This window comes from Cebus imitator, unplaced genomic scaffold, assembly GCF_001604975.1.
Source record: "Cebus imitator isolate Cc_AM_T3 unplaced genomic scaffold, Cebus_imitator-1.0 Scaffold197, whole genome shotgun sequence".
NCBI lineage: Eukaryota > Metazoa > Chordata > Mammalia > Primates > Cebidae > Cebus > Cebus imitator.
Window position 1 is genome coordinate 3,027,541 of NW_016107512.1, and position 17,209 is coordinate 3,044,749.

Consider the following 17,209-nt stretch of genomic DNA (forward strand, 5'->3'; position numbering starts at 1 on the left):
GCTGGAGGTGGGAGACCCCGGGCAGGGCTGCTGGCCTGGAGTGCTTGTGCTCTCTTGGTAGCCTTTGTGTGGCAATGGATAGGGAGCTGGGGATGGGGAGTTGGTCCAGGAAAAGCGTCTGTGGAAGATGAGAGTGGACGGACAGACCTTCTCCCGGGCACCTGTAGAAGTCAATGGAACTCCCCTGAGACCTCCTGGTGACCTTAGGCCCTGCAGGAGGGCACCTTCCACCTTTCTCCCAGCTGATGTCTGGCACTAGACGCAGGAAGGCCAACACCGTGCTCCTTCACACAGCCCATGTCCTGTGCCAAACCCCCTTCCGGCCCTGGCGCGACAGGATGTGGTGGGGGCCCCTGATCTCTTGGAGGGCAAGAGGGACAGACTTCAGAGAGATGGCTAGTCAAAAAAAGAAACTGGCTTTCAGGAAGGGAGAGGCAGCCAAGGTGGTAGCTTTGATTTCAGTTCTGCTGAGGACTATTAGTTGGTTACCCTGGACGAAAACCTCGAAGCTCTGTTAATTCAATAAATCAGGGGTGCTACAACTCATCTTGGCGCCCGCGGAGCTTGGAGCTGGGCCTGTGGTGAGCACTGCCGAATAGTGGCTACTGCTCCAGTGGCCAGGATGCTGAGGCAAAGCTCTGTAAGCAGTGAGGGGCCAGGCACCAGGATTGGGTCTCTTCAAGCCCTCACCGGTGCCTTACCAGCAAATCATCGGTGCCTTAATTAGAATGAGAAACTGTGCAGAAAATGATGCCAGGAGGGCCCATGCTGCTCGAATAATTTTTACTAGACAGAACTTGGTAGCCAGGGAGCCCTTGATTTGAAGATGGGTCCCCTGAGGCCTTTTCCTGCATCTAGCAACAGAGATCTAGGAACAGAGGCAGAGGTCCAATGTCTGCTGTCTGAGGTGGACTCATTCTGGTAGGGAAGGAGGGCTCCCCTCCATCTCTTGGCTTCCTCTTGCTTTGAGCTGCCAATTTTCAGCTTCAGCTCAGGCTTGAGGCAGGTGCTGTACAACTTGTTTTATTCAGCATATTGCTTGTCTGACCCTGCTCTCCAACCTCATCACCGGCTCCTATCCCAGCTGACTGCTCAGTGGCACTGGCCGCCTCACAGTCTCTGAATTGGCTGTTCCCTCAGCCTGGAATGCTTTTCCCTTAGATTTCCACATGGTGCAGACTCTCACCTCCCAGTTCCTGCTCACATGCTGCCTCTCGGTGAGGGAGGTGCCACCATCCACACTCCTCATCCCCAGTCTGTATTTTCCCCCCAGACCTCATCACTGTCTGACACAAGGTCTCACTCTGTTGCCCAGGCTGGAGTGCATTGGTGCAATCATAGCTCACTGCAGCCTTGAACTCCTGGGCTAAAGTGATCTTCCCCCCTCAGCCTCCCAAGTAGCTGGGACAAAGGTGTGGGTAATCTCAGCTACTTAGGAGGCTGAGGCAGAAAGATCACAATTTTCTTTTTTAGAGACAGGGTCTTGCTGTGTTTGTGCAGGCTGTTCTAGCACTTCTGGCCTCAAGCGATCCTCCAACCTCAGCCTCCCAAAATGCCAAGATTATAGTTGTGAGCCACAAAGCCTGACCCTTGTCCTTCGCTTTATTGCGTGTTTCCTCCATAAGAAGCAGACTCCATGAAGGAAGGAATCATTAGTTTAGTGCTTGAAACATTCTCAGTTGCTCAAGTTATCAACAAATGAGCAGGGCCCAATTTAGAGTTTTTTTTTTTTTTTTGGAGACAGTCTTGCTCTGTTGTTCACGCTGGAGTGCAGTGGTGTGATCTCAACTCACTGCAACCTCCGCCTCCTGGGTTCAAGCAATTCTCCTGCCTCAGCCTCTTGAGTAGCTGGAACTATAGGCACATGGCCGTAGTTCCACGCCTGGCTAATTTTTTGTATTTTAGTAGAGATGGGGTTTCACTGTGTTGCCCAGGCTGGTTTCAAACTCCTGAGCTCAGGAAATCCACCCGCCCTGGCCTCCCAAGTGCTGGGATTACAGGTGTGAGACACCGCGCTTGGCTGAGGTCACTGTTAATGCTGTCAATGAAAAAAGTGATAGTAAAGAGGCTCTGCGCTGCTGAAATGATTTTCACAGGATGATTCTGTATCTTCCCGGTAGCCAGGGAGCCTATTGTCGGTGCCCACCATTGCCAGGCATGCAGAGCCTGTCTGAGCACTCATGGCAATGAGGATGGCCCGATTTGGATCCCAGGTGGCCTTTCAGATAGTTTTGAGTTCAGACTGGTGTTAGGGCACCCATACCAGGTTGCTGGGAGGGGAAACAGTGTTCTTTTTCAAATAGAACCTTCTGGAGCTTCCTATCCTCTGTGCAATAATTTCTAATGTGCAATCACAACCATGTCTTCTCATTCACCAAGGGGGTGTGTGTCTCTGGGCCCACTTCTGCCTTCCCTAGCCCGTTATCTCCTTGTGTCATGCAGGGCCTGGTCCACATGGTCCTCTTTGGCTCAGCTGCTGGCCTCCAGTCTCTAGTCCTTTCTTCAGCCTGTGGGGAGTTCTGCTGGCTCCTTCAGGGCAACCTGGCACTTGCCTTTAGTCCATGCGGGTCCCTGGGTGGGCCTGGGTCAGAGCTGGTTGAGGGCATAGGCTCGGGCTGTGTTGAGGGCAGCTTCCAGGTCAGCAGTGCTTCCATTGCCTTGGGCCACCACTCTCGAGCCCCAGGCCTTGCCCCCCATGTGGCTGCACACTGCCAGTGCCCAGGCCTCGGCTGTGAAGGTGGGCGTGGCACCCTAGGAACAGAATCAGAAGGGGAAGTGATGCAGAGTGGCCCTCCCTGCCGGCATCCACTCACGGTACCCTCAACAGCAGAGCTGAAGGTGATCAGCAGCCCGTTCCCAGCTGAGAACATGGTGGGGGTGTTGGCTGACAAGCAGGAGAAGGGTTGGGCTGGAAATATGTGTGGGGAGGTTTATGAACGTGAACATCTGCTACTTGTTTACAAGGGATGTGAGGCCTGGGAGGGGTTGGTAATTAAGGAATCTCTGGGTGCTTTCTGGGGTGGGGAGGGCTGTTTTTAGGAACAAGGAGATTCCCCTATCCCTGTCCTGGAATATGCTCATAGATACCTCCACCCAGCCTTGGCCCCTTTGTCTGGGAGAATTAAAGGTGTAAAATCAGACAGCCAGACCAGGATGGGTGGTAAGGGGGTGATGGGCTGCTCCCCCACTTCCCTCACCTGGGCCACCCGACAGGCACACAACACCTTCCCCAAAGGCTGGGGGCTGAGTAGGAGCACAGATGTATTGGGGGCCTGCTCACACAGCTGCCGTACGACCTTCACCAGCACCTGGGCCATGAAAAGCAGATTGGTGAGCCCATAGCTTCCCAGACCCCAGCTACCCCCTGGTCAGGACTGTGCCCTCCCCAGACCCTGGGGCAGCCCTGCTTGGCCAGCACTCACTGAGAGGGACTCAGCAGAGACTGTGTCCACAATCAGAGGTTCCTTCGAGTGCCGCTCCAGCAGCTCCTGGGTTTTCTTTGCAGCCTATGGGGCAGGAAGGACCAGCAGCGGGGTCAGGCTGAGAGGCAGGTTTCCAATTATCCCCCACTCCTGAACTGAGCCCCAGTTGAGCAATCCCCTCTTCCCCCACCCACCCCAAAGGTCGTCAGCTCTAAGCAGAGGTGGCAGGGACTCTGCTTAGGGTAGCCTCCTTTTTGGGTCCCACATGTGTCCTTCCCCACCTCCCTTGCCGCTTCCCTTTCATCATAGCTCCAGGCCCCTACAAATAGGTCGCTGAAGGTGAAAGGAGGAAGGTCAGAGTACAGATGGACCAGGAGTGGGCGGGAGGAAGGGGGATCCACAGTGAAGGTGCAATCAGGGCTGAATGGCACTAATCAAGTCAGCAGGCTTCCCGGGGTGGGGAGAGAGGTCTGAGCCAGACTTGGGAGTTGGGGGAGAAACACAGTTTGACAGAGAGAGAAGTAGGGGAATGGCCTGGGTGATGGTTCCCAGCTGGCAGGAGAAGGAAGAAGCTGCCACCACCCCATCCCCATGTCCTTGCACAGCCTCTGACTCACCCCCTTCCCCAGCCCTTGAGACTTCTCAGTATATGTGTTGGAGCATCTCTAGGCACAAGGATACAGCGAAACCTCCTCTCACCTGCCCCATCTCCAGCTTACGGATGGCAGTGTTGGCACGCCGCTGCAGCATCTTCAGTGTGGCCAGCAGCTCCCGTCGCTGCCACTGGGGCATCACAGAAGTCTCCACAGCCTATGGCCAGAAGCAGTGCATCACCCCTGCCCTTCCTGAGCCATAGTCTCTGAGGTAGGGACCCACAGGGCCAGGGAAGCCACCCACACTGCAGACAAGTATCTGGGCCAGCTGGAGCCCAACCCGACTGAAGAGCTGGGGAGAGTCTAGGGGGGGTCCAGGGAGGCATGGGGGCAGGGGGGAATAGGGCCAGGAGAGGTTGGGGAACAGCTCCACGGTAGGCGTGGCCCTCACTTCAATGAGTCGTCCTATGTCCTTGGATAGCCGATGTGCCTCCACCCCATCCCGGCTCCCTTGACTCAGCCGCTCAGTGGCTGCTTTCACTTCCTGGGCTAGGCTCTGGCCTAGCTCTTGGGCCTGCCGGAAGGGAACCGGAGGGTCAGGGCCACCAGGTTGACATTCATCTCCCCAGGACAAGGCCTCTCAACTCATTACTGGTCAGGGACAAATTAGACATAACAATCAGGACCAATCAAGGCACCAGCACCAAATAATCAAAACAGATGCCAGCTGCCAACAGCTGGTATGGCCACATTGGTATGCACGTATGAACACTGGCTCTGCTGCTGGGCACCCCTGAGCCCTGAGCATGTCACCTGCATGTGTCCCCTGCACCCACTCAACCCAGAAGTCCCAAGCCTACTGGCATGCTGACCTGCTGGGCCTGCTCCCCCGTGACAGCCAGTAGGCGGGTGGTGCCTTTGGAAAGCTGGCGCTCCCCGATGATAACCAGGTCCCCTACAGCCCCTGTACGTAACAGGTGCCTATGGGAGGAAGGAGGGAGCAGAAAGTCAAGGGGGATGACAGGAGAGAAGGGAGAAGCCAGAAAGTATCGCCCATCAAGGGCTGATGGCTCCAAAGACCAAGGAAGGGCAAGGACCCAGGGCCCCTGGGCCAGGCAGCACAAAACAGCGACTCACGTCCCACAGCATAGCTCCACAGAGGTCTGCAGTGCGGCTTGGGAGGCCGGGTCCAATGCATGGGCTACGGGCACCCCCACTGACACCACTCGCACAGGGTCTGGGTAAACCTGAGGTCAAGAGGGATAGACCCATTAGCTGCCAAAGGAGAAGGGTAAAGCCTCCTAGTATGCCTGAAGGAGGCCCCTGATCTCCACCAAAAGGGCTTCCCCAACTCACCTCATCCAGAGTGCGCAGGCCAGGGACCTGGACGGTGAGCGCCAAGGCCACCTCCTCCATGTACACGGCCTTATCCTGCCTCACAGCCTCCTGCACGGTGTTCTCCACCGCCCGGAGCTGCTCTGGAGTCAATGGGGTCTGGAGGGGTGGGGAGGAAATGGAAAGACCAACAGGCAGTCAGCCCCTTACCTGTAACTGATGCATTAAAACATGGTCAGTGTCCACTGAGCTATCCCCAGGTTCTAGAATAGTGGCTAGCACATAACAGGTTGAGCAGACAATTCTCTTCCTTAGAAAGCTATCTGAGAGTTGGGCCTATGGGAAGCTCCAGGCCTTTCACTAGGCCCCAGACGTTGATGAAGAAACAGAAAAAGGAGGCTGTATCCACAAGTAGCTTACAAGGGGCAGCTCAATGGAAGAGGGAACTACAGGACTGGGGGATGCAGGGGCAGGAAATAAGCAGGTGGGATGGGGTCAGCCAGCAAGTGCTTCCTGCAGAAAGGATTTGAGCCAGATGTGCAAGTTGGGCAGGGAGACAGGGTGGCAGCAGAGAGGGCAGCCCAGTTCGAGCAAGAATGGCTTGGGTGACAGCAGAAACAAGGAAGGGGCGTGGCTGGAGGTGAAGGGAGGGCCCCTGCTGGAGACCCTTTAGAATTCCACAACATCAGAGCTGGGCAAGACTCCAGACACCCTGTAGCCTGGCTCCTCACTGCTGCTGGAAGAACCCAAGGGGAAGGGACTTGCCCAGGGTTCCATAGCGACTGGGTGGCCATGCTGGGTCTGGAGCCTAGGTCCTTAGATTGGTCAACCTGCTTACAGCAGGCTATCTTTCTTTAAGCCTGTCACCTAACCTCACCTCACATGAAGCCTGTCTTTCTGTGCTGGACTCACCTGGGTGACCACATCGAAGCGCAGCCGCTCAGGATTGAGATGGGAGCCCTGCTGCTCTGTGCCAGGGCCCAGGGTCTGCCGCAGTGCCCAGTTCAGCAGGTGGGCGGCCGTGTGCTTCTCCATGCAGCCCAGACGCCAGGCCTGAAACACTTGTGTCACCCAGGGTCCTGGGTGAGGGCAGGGGGTGGGGAGAGTGAAGGGGCTGCAGGGTGTTGGGAAGTCAGGGAGGATCCTTACCTTATCCACATGCAGCTGCACCTGGTCCCCTATCTGCAGGCACTCAGGGGCTACTGCCTCATGCAGAATGAAACCCCCACAGACCTGGGCACGGGCTATTGGGAACAGCACATCCTGGGGGAGGGGAGAGGTCAAGGTGCCTGTAGCCTTTCCCTCCCCTCGGTTCCCACCCAAGGCTTGGGTCTACCTCCCACAGAAACTAGCCTGGGTTGTGGAGCGGACTCACCTCTTGCCCTGCCCGCACCAGGTAGCCACGGTCTGAAGCCTGGCCCCCCTGTTCTGCGTAGAAGTTGGTCTTATCCAAGAGGAGGCCACAGCGCTGGCCTTTCCCCACGGAGGCCACTGCTATCCCGTCCTCTGTATACAGCTGCAACACCTGGGCCTCGCAGGCACCAAACTCTACCAGGGCACGGAATGGTTATTAGTGCTGGACAGGGGCTGGGGATCTGGAGGTGGGTCTGTGTGTTGGGGACAACAGGCACCCCACTGGTGGGGGTGCTTCCAGGTGGGGGCCACAGAGACCCCTGGTGGTCATCCTGGGGAATGCATAGGGGCTAGCAGCAACCACATTGGACATTCTTCCCAGTCAGGGTCAGGCAAGCTTGTGGCCACACGCCTCAGTCCAGGCTCTCACCATAACCTCCGTTGGGTTGCAAAGAGTAGTCATATTTGGGGCTGTCGTCAGTTGGGGGCACTCCTCGGCGCTGCAGCTCCCCCAGAGCATGGACATCAAGCCACAATCCCTGCTTCTGAACTGGCTCAGCCTGCTGTGCCCGGTGCTGCAGGATGGGCATGTCACGGAAGAGGTACATGGAGAATGCATGTCACAGGGCTGCATGGGACTTCAGCCTCGCACAGCCCTGTCCCTGCCGTGCAGCTGAGGACGCTGCAGCCCTTCTGGGATAAGTACTCAGGGCTTGGCTGGCTGGTAGAGCCCCTGGGCTGGTCGCTGAACCATCCATCGTATGGGCTCCTCAGGATCTGGGCTCCTCAGGATCAGGCCTCCCTGCCCACCACTGCCCCTGGAGGGCCCCTCTCCAGGAAGCTGTGCTAGCTTCTGCTCCTGTGTTTAGCACTTTGGCTAGTGTTGCTCTCTGCAGGTTGTGGCCTGAGGTTTTAGAAACCTCCCAGGTGAGAGGACAGGTCCTGTCTCAGCCTCTTGCTTCCTCACAATAGCCGCAGTTCTTCCCCCAGGAGCTCAGGGCTGGGGAAGGGATGCCCCAACAGAACCCAGCATGGGGGTGGGATAGCTTATACCTGAGCTTCTTCCTGGGCCAAACGTTCCAGCCCAGCGGAGTCTAGCTGCACCCCTTTCTCCTCCAGCATCAGCTCTACCAGGTCCAAGGGAAGCCCCAGGTCTCCAGCCAGTGACAAGGACCAGGCCACTTCAGCTTTGAGAAAGGAAGACAAAAAATGTTGGGGAGGGGAGGGATAAGACAAAGAAGGGAAGAAAATAAGGCCAGGGCCTTTCTAACCATGCAGAAGCCACCAGATGCCAAACACAAATAAATACCCCCTCCATACTGCGCAGCCTCAGGAGAGGGGGCACATTCAGGCTTCATGCATCAAGGCCAGAGTTGGGGCTAGTCTAGGATACTCCCTGGGCACACGTCATTTCAAAGGAGGAGGGAAGCTGTCTATGCATGAAGCCAACCTAGGAAAGCAGGAGGCAGGACTTGCTGGGCAGTGTGGATGGGGAGAGGCAGGGTGGTGTTCCTGCTGCAGAGGGGTCTGGGTATGGAAGGAGAGTTCAGGAAGAGAGGAACATTGGGCTGAGGTAGGGGGTGGACATGAGGCATGGGGCTGGCCCAGAGCCCCCTCCTCGGCCCATCCTGGCGAGTCTCAGTGAGCCTCTTGTGCAGGGGCTAGGTACCCCACTCACCAGGGAACATATCTGAAGGCCCCAGGCTCCTCAGAGTCCGATCAATGATCCGCCGACCCCGCTGCAGGGAGGCCAGGAAGGCTGCTTCATCCTCTGACACCAGGTTGGCTATCTGAACCAGGCAGAGCAGAAGTGAAGCTGTGTCTCCTTAGAGGGAGGGTCTCTCTCCACATCTCTCCCATCAGCCCCTTTCTCTCCCAACCGAATCCAGTACCTGGGCTGAGTTCCTTTGCAGTTCCGGATAAGCATCTCCCTGGGGGAGGTGGAGAAGGTATGAAAGGCAACCAACCCACCCCCACCTCTCCACCCTGTGCCTCCCTAAGGACACCTGCCCTGGCGTCAGACACATTGAGGGCTGGGAGAGGGTCTCAAATGGGGAACTGCTTTCCCTGTAGGGTGGCAGAAGGGGGTCCTAAGGTCAAAGGCTCAGCAGTTTGAGCAAGGAGCCTGCTCAAGTCTCCCTGTTTCTTGTAAGCAAGGACAGTTTTCTTAGCTTGCTGATAGGATGCTGGGCTAGGCATTTAGGGTGGGGACCCCTGGGCATCCAGGCTAGGCTGGTACCTGGGGACACTGTCTAGGCTCAGTGATAGGCTCCCCAAGTGCCCAGGAAGGCCCAGAATGGAGAAGCAGCTCTCCCCTTACCAATGTCTCCACCACTACAGGCACCAGGCTGCCTAGGAAGCCAGGTGGTGCCTTTAAGATCTCTGTGGAGAAACGCACAGCTCGACGGAGGATCCGACGAAGAATCAACCTAAAGGGGTTCAGAGCCCAGACATGAACTCCCACCCCAAAACTCTCCCTCCCCCCATTCCTCCTACTAGCTCAACCAGACCCACCTCTCCTCTTCCTTCCCTCCTCCACCTGTGACCCCCAGCAGCCCTTGTCCTCTCTGTAGCCCTTCCACACTCACGGGGCACCTGACATCCCAGGAAAGACGCCATCAGCGATGCAGATGCTGAGTGTGCGGATGTGGTCAGCTACCACGCGGTACGCTGTGTCTGTGCGCCCCTCATCTGCCACCCCTACCCGGCCCAAGTAAGGGGGTACCCTGCAGCCCTGGAAAGCAGGAGAGAAAGAGTCAGCCAGTGGCCCTGCCTGACCTGGCCCAGGTGGGTGCTCTTTAACACTTCCAGAGCACCTGCCCTCAGCCCTAAAGCCAACCACATCCAGAATGGCCTTGCCAGTCCAGTCATGGGCTGAGAAGCCTTACGGATGAACAGGAGCCAGGCCCTGTCCTCATGGGGCTCATGTTTGGTGCTACAAGTGATCATCTCTGTGACCCCTTACTGAATTTCTACTATCAAAACTGGGTGAGTGCTTGAACAACATGACCTCTAATCCCCAAAACAGCCTGTTCCGGGAGGCATCAGTATCCTTGCTTTAAAGAAGAGGAAGCTGAGGCTCAGAGGAACTTGGTGATACAGGCTACCCAGCTCACGAGGAACAGATCTGAGATCTCAGCCAGGCCTGTTGGACTCCAGGTGCTTTCCACTACCTGTTCTCGACTCTCCCATCTTTTGTGGGGGTGGGCAGGGAGGGAGGGCGTAAGCTACATACACATGGAAGTGATCCAAGGCAGGGAGCTTGTTTATCTAGCTCCAAACCTCTCTCTTCCCCAAGCTTCATCTCAGTAAACAGTCATGCCATTCACTGTGTTGCTCAAGTCAATAGCCTGGGAACCATCTTTGATTTCTCTTTCTCCTCCCCATCCAATTCATCAGTGGGTCCTTTTGCTTCTACCTCCATGAGATATCTCAAATCAATCTATTTGTCTCTACTTCCACTGCTGTTAGCTGAAGCCACGCCCTGTGATCTTTGCCTGGACTGGTAATAGCCTCCCAACTGATTCCTCAGCTTCTGCTCTCGTCTCCCTCCAGTTCATCCTCCACACAGCAACAGGAGCAGCCTTTCAAAACTGTACATCAGGCCGGGCACAGTGGCTCATGCCTGTAATCCCAACACTCTGGGAGGCTGAAGTGGGTGGATCACCCAAGGTCAGGAGTTCGAGACTAGCCTGGCCAACATGGTGAAAGCCCATCTCTACTAAAAATACAAAAATTAGCCAGGGGTGGTGGTGGGCACCTGTAATCCCAGCTACTCAGGAGGCTGAGGCAGCAGAATAGTTTGAGTCCAGGAGGCAGAAGTAGCAGTGAGCCGAGATCATGCCACTGCACTCCAGCACGGGCAACAGAGCAAGACTCTGCCTCAAAAAAAAAAAAGTTATCAGCTGGGAGTGGCATGATCTGATGCACACTTTTATTTATTTATTTATTTATTTAGTGACTAAGTCTCACTCTGTCACCCAGGTTGGAGTGCAGTGGCACGATCTCGGCTCACAGCAACCTCCACCTCCCGGGTTCAAGCAATTTCCTCCTGTCTCAGCCTCCCAAGTGGCTGGGACTACAGGTGTGTGCCATCATGCCAGGCTAATTTTTCTATTTTTTAGTAGAGACAGGGTTTTGCCATGTTGGTCAGGCTGGTCCTGACCTCAAGTGATCCGCCTCCCTCAGCCTCCCCAAGTGCTGGGATTATAGGCGTGAGCCACCGCACCTGGTCCTGAGAACCCTTCTCGACCACTCTGAGAATCAAAGCACCACTTTGGATTTTAAGGCCCACAAGACTGGACTCTGTCTTCTTCTCTGTAGTAGACTGTTCGCAAAAATGGCCCTTTCCTATGCATATGCCACTTTAAAATGGGACTTCACAGCTGTTTCCCATCAAGAGACAGAATCTATTTCTCCATCCTCTGAATCTGTGCTGGCTTTGTGACTTGCTTTGGCCCACAGAATATGGTAGAAATAACACTGTTCTGAGCCTATGTGTCTGATCTGTCTTGGAACCTTGCTGAGCTGTGATGTGGACAAGCCCAGACTAGCCAGCTAGGTGATGACAGACACATGGCCTAGTCACCCAGACTGCCCCCAAACTGACAGTCAGCCAAGCCCCAGAAGAGGAGCTGCCTCTCAGCTGACCACAGATGGATGAGTGAGCTCACACAAGACCCAAAGAAAGCCCAGCCTAAACTGCTAGCCTGCAGACTCAGGGGGGCAAATAAATGGTTGTCGGTTAAGCCACAGAGCATTAGGGTGGCTTGTTATACAGCAAAAGCTAAATGACACATGTTCCTACTATATCCCATGGGATTCTCCTTTAGCCGGTTGGCCACCTTTTTGTTCTTGGCACATGTCAAGCCCTTTCTTGGGGGGAAAGGAAGGAGGGTATAAGCTACACACACATGAAAATGCTCCAAAGCAGGAAGCTTGATTCACCTAGCTCCAAACCCCTCTCTTCCCCAAGCTTCATCTCAATAAACAGTCATGCCATTCACCTTGTTCCTCAAGTCAATAGCCTGGGAGCCATCTTTGATTTCTCTTTCCCCTCCTCATCCAATCCATCAGTACTAAGGCCCTTGGTACCTGCTGTCCCCTCTGCCTGGAAAGAGCTTCCTGTGGTTGATTCCTCTTCCGTTGGGGCTCAACTCAAAGGTCACCTTCTTGGTGAGCCTTCCCCAAACACCTTATCTAAGATTCCTCTGCACCCTCCTTCCTCCTAGTTACTTTCACCCGTGTTTACTGCCTGTTCACAATCTGTAAGCTATTACCTTGTGCTTTAACACATTTATTGTCTATCTCTCATGCTAGCATGTAATCTTCATGATCTCTTTTCTGTTTACTGCTGTGTCTTCTGTACCAAGCACAAAAGACTTGACACAAAGGAGCCACTCAACACATAAATGAAAGAAGGAGTCAGGAGCAAAACTAGGTAATAAGTAATGAATCCTAGTGTCTTGCGTGACATCTTGGAATTCTTGGTTGGTTATTGTCCTCAGATGCTGAGAACATTCTGAGTTCTCAACAAAGACGGAGCGCAATGGAGCTGAGGGCTGTGAAGAGCAGGTTGGAGGGCTTCTGGAAGGGAAGAGGCACTCACCTGGTGTATGGCGCTGAGCAATGGGGAAAAGAGGTCAGTGTCGTAGGTGGAGTGTTTGCCTTGCAGCACGGCCACCAGCCTTTCCAAGCCCATTCCCGTGTCCACATGCCGCTGGGGCAGGGGCTGCAGGCTTCCATCTGCCTCTCTGGACAGGGAAGGTGTGCAAGGTAAGGCCCCACCCAGGATTACAAGTGTGAGACAGATGCCCAAGTGGAGTAGAGAAGGAGGGGGCCCAAGAGGGCTGACAGTGGGAGGAGCCAGACAAGCAGTATCTTCCCCTGCCACCCTGCAATAGCAGATGATACGGCCTTGGGTCTTGTCCTTGCTCATACAGGGCTATCTCCACTCTCACTCTTGCTTGAGCCCTTGCCTGGGCACCCGACATCCCATCTTAGGACAGAATACTTTGCCCTTAGAAAGACATGTCAAGGCTAGAAGACAATCTAAGATCATTAAGTTCAACTATATCATATGATACGAGGCCAGACACTAGCAGTGACTTGTTTAAACTGCCACAGGCAAGGACTAGGATTAAATCAGTTCTTATCTATAAAGTGTTAATTGTGCCTGGTATATGGTAAGCACCATTTACGTGTTTGTTTTTATATGAAACAGATCAAAGTCTCCTAATTGCCACCTTTTCCACTTCTAGCCAGGGATTCTCGTCCTGCTTCAGCACCCCATTACCTGTTGTGTTGCATGAAGACCAGATTCCAAAGCTCTACCAGCTGGGGGGCTCCCACCCCACCAGCAAGGTCATAGTGGATCTCAGCACAGGGCCCACAAGGGCCAGTATCCCCCATCTCCCAGAAATTCTCTTGGGGTCCAAAGGAAAGCACACGGCTAGCAGGCACCCTGGGGAGAAAGGCAGGTGAGTGGTGGGAGACAGACAGACCCAGAAGCTGGGATCCTCTCTGTCACGAGAGCCCCTCCCTCAAGTCGCAGCTCAGCAAGAGGAACAGGGCTGACCCCACAGTGTCCTGGAATGATATGCTGAGACTCTGAGGATTGGTGCTGGTAGTCTCCATTTTCCAGTCTTCCTGCCCTCCAGGAATGAACATAAGGAGGGGGTTGACTTACCCTAAGCTCAGCCAGATGTCCCTGGTCTCCAGGTCTGGGTCCAACCTTGCCTTGGGGTCACCATCAAAGTAGGAGACCCAGAGTCTTTCCTCAGGGATCCCATAGACCTGAGTCAGCAGTTCCCAGGCCATGCTACAAGCCTCCTCCTGCAGCAGAAACCAGCATGGGGTGGAGAATGGAAGATGGGTGAGAGGGAGACCACACTGAAGTTATCAAGCCACATGAGTTTAGCCCTCGGCTTAAGACAAGAGCATTTCTGCTGCCATCTTGTTCCCAGAATAAACCATGAACCATTACTGCCTGAGTGTTTTCCTGCCCAGAAAGCTTCCCCCTTCTCCTACATCCTATCTTCTTTCAAGTCCCAGAACAAGTCCCATTTTCACATGAAATTCTCTGCCTACTGTAGTCTGGGGTGATCTCTAACTCCAGTAAGCACCTTAGCATTGCTATTTGATCATTTATTCAAACAACAATTTTTGAGTAGCCATTAGGCAGGAAGCACAGTCTCCGCCCTCAAGGGGCTTACAATCCCATCAGGGAAGTGAGGTAATTCCTGTTACACCTGCTCAACTAGCCCTGCCTAAGCAGACAGTACAATGGAAACAGGATGAACTTTGACTCCCTTCTTGGCTGACCACTGCTCCCCAAAGACTCACCTTAAAATATTCACCCCCAAAGGCCCAATTGCCAAGCATTTCAAAGAAGGTGTGATGGGAAAGGTCTCGGCCCACATCTTCCAGGTCGTTATGGTGTCCTCCAGCTCTCACACATTTCTGGCTGTTGGCCACACGTCGGAAGCCTGCCATCTCACTTCGTGGATTCACGGTGCCCAGAAAAATGGGCTTGAACTGGAAGCACATGAAGTGGGGAGGGGGAGAGGGATTTCCCAATTTCTCAGTAGAAGAGAAAGGTGGGGAGTGGGGATAGGGATGCCTGTTCACACCGAAGGCTGACTGTGCCCCTGAAAGTGCAGTGTAATCTAGGAGGACAACCTGAGACCCTGGGGACAGCCATCTCTGGTGTGTGGGGAGCAGGGAAGAGGTAGATAAATCATGAACCAGAGACCCTCTGCTAGTAAAATAGGCAAGGTAAAAGAAGGAGGGATGTGTTGGGAGCTGGAAACAGGGCACTGAAAGGTGGCATCCTCCGTCCCAGCTTCTTCAAACACACCCAATAACTTCAGAGTACAAAACTGAGACTCATCTAGTAGGGATCCCAGACAGCCTCTAAGGTTAACCTATGCCGCTCCTATTTTACAGATGAGGACAATGAAGTCTAGAAAGGGTGGGTGATTGATAAAAATCAAAAGTTTAGAGAATAGTACTCAGCACACAATAGGTGCTCAATAAACATTTAATGAAAGCATTATCTTTATTTAACGAACGAATAAATGAAACCAGACTTCCCCCACCAATCTGTCCCAATGGGATTCCACGCCAGCTATTTCTGGACCTAATACTCAATCTCAATCCATAAATTCCCCGCTCAATCCCTCCCCTAACCCTCCCTATACTCAGCGCCGTCCCTCCTTAATCACTTTACCCAACCAAGCACCGTCCTCGTTCCCCCAAAAACCATGAACTCCGTCTCTTGCTTCTTTTACCCAATCCTGCAGCGTCTTTCTCACTGGAAAACTCACAAACTCCGCCCCCTATCGGTATGGTTCGGCCCTCACCTGGTTCATGCCCGCATTGACGAAAAGCAAACTGGGGTCGCCGCGGGGCCGCACGGAAGCGGAGGGTACCAGTCGGTGGCCATGGCGGTCCCGAAAGAAGTTCAGAAAGGCAGCCCTCACCGCAGAGGCCTGGGCTGCAGTGGGCTCCGATGAGAGCGGCCGATGGCTGGGGCCCTGCCATGCGGGCGACCTTCGAATGGCCCGCCGCAGCCTCCGGGCTGCAGCTGCCACCGACGCCGCCATCTTAGCTCCGGGCAGTGACTTTACAGGGTCAAAGAGTGACGAGGGAAGGAAGCCAGGTGTTTCCTACAGCGGCCCCTGGCGGTAGGAGGACTCTGGGGGCGGCCTCTGCCGCCTGGGTGGAAGAGGTTGGGTCGCTAGCAGAAGTCGGTCTAGCACAGCGCCTGGCACATAGTAGGTTCTTAATTAATTCGGCATTAAACAAATATTCATTGAGAGGTTACTATGTGTTAGGCATTGTTTTGGGCGTTTAGGGTACAAAATTGACAAAATGCCCTGCCCACTGAAATCTGTATTCTAGCAGTAATTGCTGTTGTGCTAATAAGCAAAGTAATAAATGGGGTTGCAATTAAAAGGTGTTGATTCAACTTCGTGTGTGTGTGTGTGTGTGTGTGTGATGTGGTGTGTTTTTCCAGGCTGAGGGAAGAAGGCAGAGAGTGACAGGGGAATATCAGCATTCATTCAAGAGGTATTCAACAAATATTTATTGAAGACCTAGTATGTGCTAGGCACTGTTCTAGGCATTTGCCAGTTCCCTTGGACCTTGGCATCACACACAGCCATTTTGTCCTTGAAGCAGGAGTCCATAGGAGAACAGAGAAGCCAGACAGCATTTGCTATATTATTAAATGCCTGACATTTGGTCTTCTCATTTGCCTGGGGATCAGAGAGAATCCAGGTCATCAAGGCAGGAGGAAGCAGTTGGCTGATAGCTGCAGAGATTTCACTCTCTAAGCCTTCCAGTGCTCTAAGGTTTTGTGTGTTTTGCTTTAGGGTAAGAGATACACCAGTCTTACCTCTCCCTTCTGGCTTTCCATAGTAAAGCTGTGACCCTGAAGCCAACAGGTGCTTGTGGGTGCAGTCAGGGTGCTCACAGGGCTTCTCTTGATGCCGTTGGCTTGGGAAATTAAACACATTGGGAAGAGAGAAGAGAATTTGCCAAAGCTAAAACTCAATAGAGGTTCTAGAGCTGAGGTCAGTGTAATAACTGAGAAGACCTTAGCCATCCAGGTGGTCTCTTTTAGCCACAATTCTGTGTGTGTTAAGTTATTTGGGGTCTTTGGATACGTGGTTTCTCTGGGGAGTCTACGCTAGGCTTGAATTTCTGTACAACAGTACATTCTCAATTTTGTATTCTGACAGCACCTATTCCATGATCCCCTTTTTCTTCCCCTTCCCCACATAGATTAAAGGTGTTGTTTTGAAAGTGCATTTGGCCTGTTTTGGTTTTTCCAGTGTTTCTGGAACAGGAAGCTAAAGCCAGATGGGGATTTCTGTGAGATTGATGATCTTTTTTTAATTTTATTTTTTGAGACGTCGTTTCGCTCTTGCTCCCCGGGCTGGAGTGCAATGACACGATCTCGGCTCACTGCAACCTCCACCTCTCGTGTTCAAGTGATTCTCCTGCCTCAGCCTCCCAAGTAGATGGGATTACAGGCATGCACCACCACGCCCGGCTAATTTTGTATTTTTATTAGAGACGGCATTTCTCCATGTCGGGTCAGGCTGGTCTCGAACTCCCAACCTCAGATGATCTGCACGCCTCGGTCTCCTCAAGTGCTGGGATTGCAGGCATGAGCCACTGCACTCGGCCAAGATTGATGATCTTTAGACAAGACTGTGAAATTATTTCCCAAACTGGGATGGAAGTGTTTTTCCATACAAACCTACCAGGGCCTCTACTCAGTACTGAATGTCAACTCTTTTTTCAGATTTTGCCCAGAAAGTCATTGTGTTATATTAGAAACTCCAAATGTGGATCTAGTATTGAGACATATAACTTTTTAAACAGCTTTATTGAAATATAATTTACATACAATTCATCCATTTAAATGAAGTATACAGTTCAATGGCTTTTAGTATATTTACATAGAGTTGCCCATCCATCACCACAATCCCTTTT

The 17,209-nt window shown here is 53.4% G+C and overlaps 1 protein-coding gene across 2 annotated transcripts; it reads right to left on the reverse strand.

The window, feature by feature from the left end:
- Positions 1–2,022: 2,022 nt before the first annotated feature.
- On the reverse strand, positions 2,023–15,343 carry AARS2 (alanyl-tRNA synthetase 2, mitochondrial). 2 transcript variants are annotated; one of them, XM_017547440.2, is made up of 22 exons: positions 15,067–15,343; positions 14,048–14,239; positions 13,392–13,537; positions 12,999–13,166; positions 12,312–12,456; positions 9,292–9,437; positions 9,024–9,132; positions 8,596–8,634; positions 8,382–8,493; positions 7,757–7,890; positions 7,134–7,278; positions 6,726–6,898; positions 6,500–6,613; positions 6,263–6,403; positions 5,372–5,509; positions 5,153–5,262; positions 4,888–4,996; positions 4,467–4,589; positions 4,122–4,232; positions 3,423–3,506; positions 3,198–3,308; positions 2,023–2,751 (listed from the first exon to the last, which is right to left on the reverse strand). In XM_017547440.2, the coding sequence occupies exons 1-22, from the start codon at positions 15,307–15,309 to the stop codon at positions 2,587–2,589; spliced, it is 2,958 nt and encodes a 985-aa protein (XP_017402929.1). In that variant the 5' UTR covers positions 15,310–15,343; the 3' UTR covers positions 2,023–2,586. The 2 variants fall into 2 exon arrangements, with proteins under 2 accessions (XP_017402929.1, XP_037601286.1); XM_037745358.1 differs by lacking the exon at positions 3,198–3,308.
- Positions 15,344–17,209: the final 1,866 nt, after the last annotated feature.

Coding starts and splice junctions, on each gene's coding strand:
- AARS2 (XM_017547440.2), bottom strand. CDS start 15,309: ATGGCGGCGTCGGTGGCAGCTGCAGCCCGGAGGCTGCGGCGGGCCATT. Junction 7,279..7,756: donor TGGCCCAGGAAGAAGCTCAG/GTATAAGCTATC, acceptor CCCATCCTGCAG/CACCGGGCACAGCAGGCTGA. Junction 4,997..5,152: donor GTGGAGCTATGCTGTGGGAC/GTGAGTCGCTGT, acceptor TTCCTCCCATAG/GCACCTGTTACGTACAGGGG.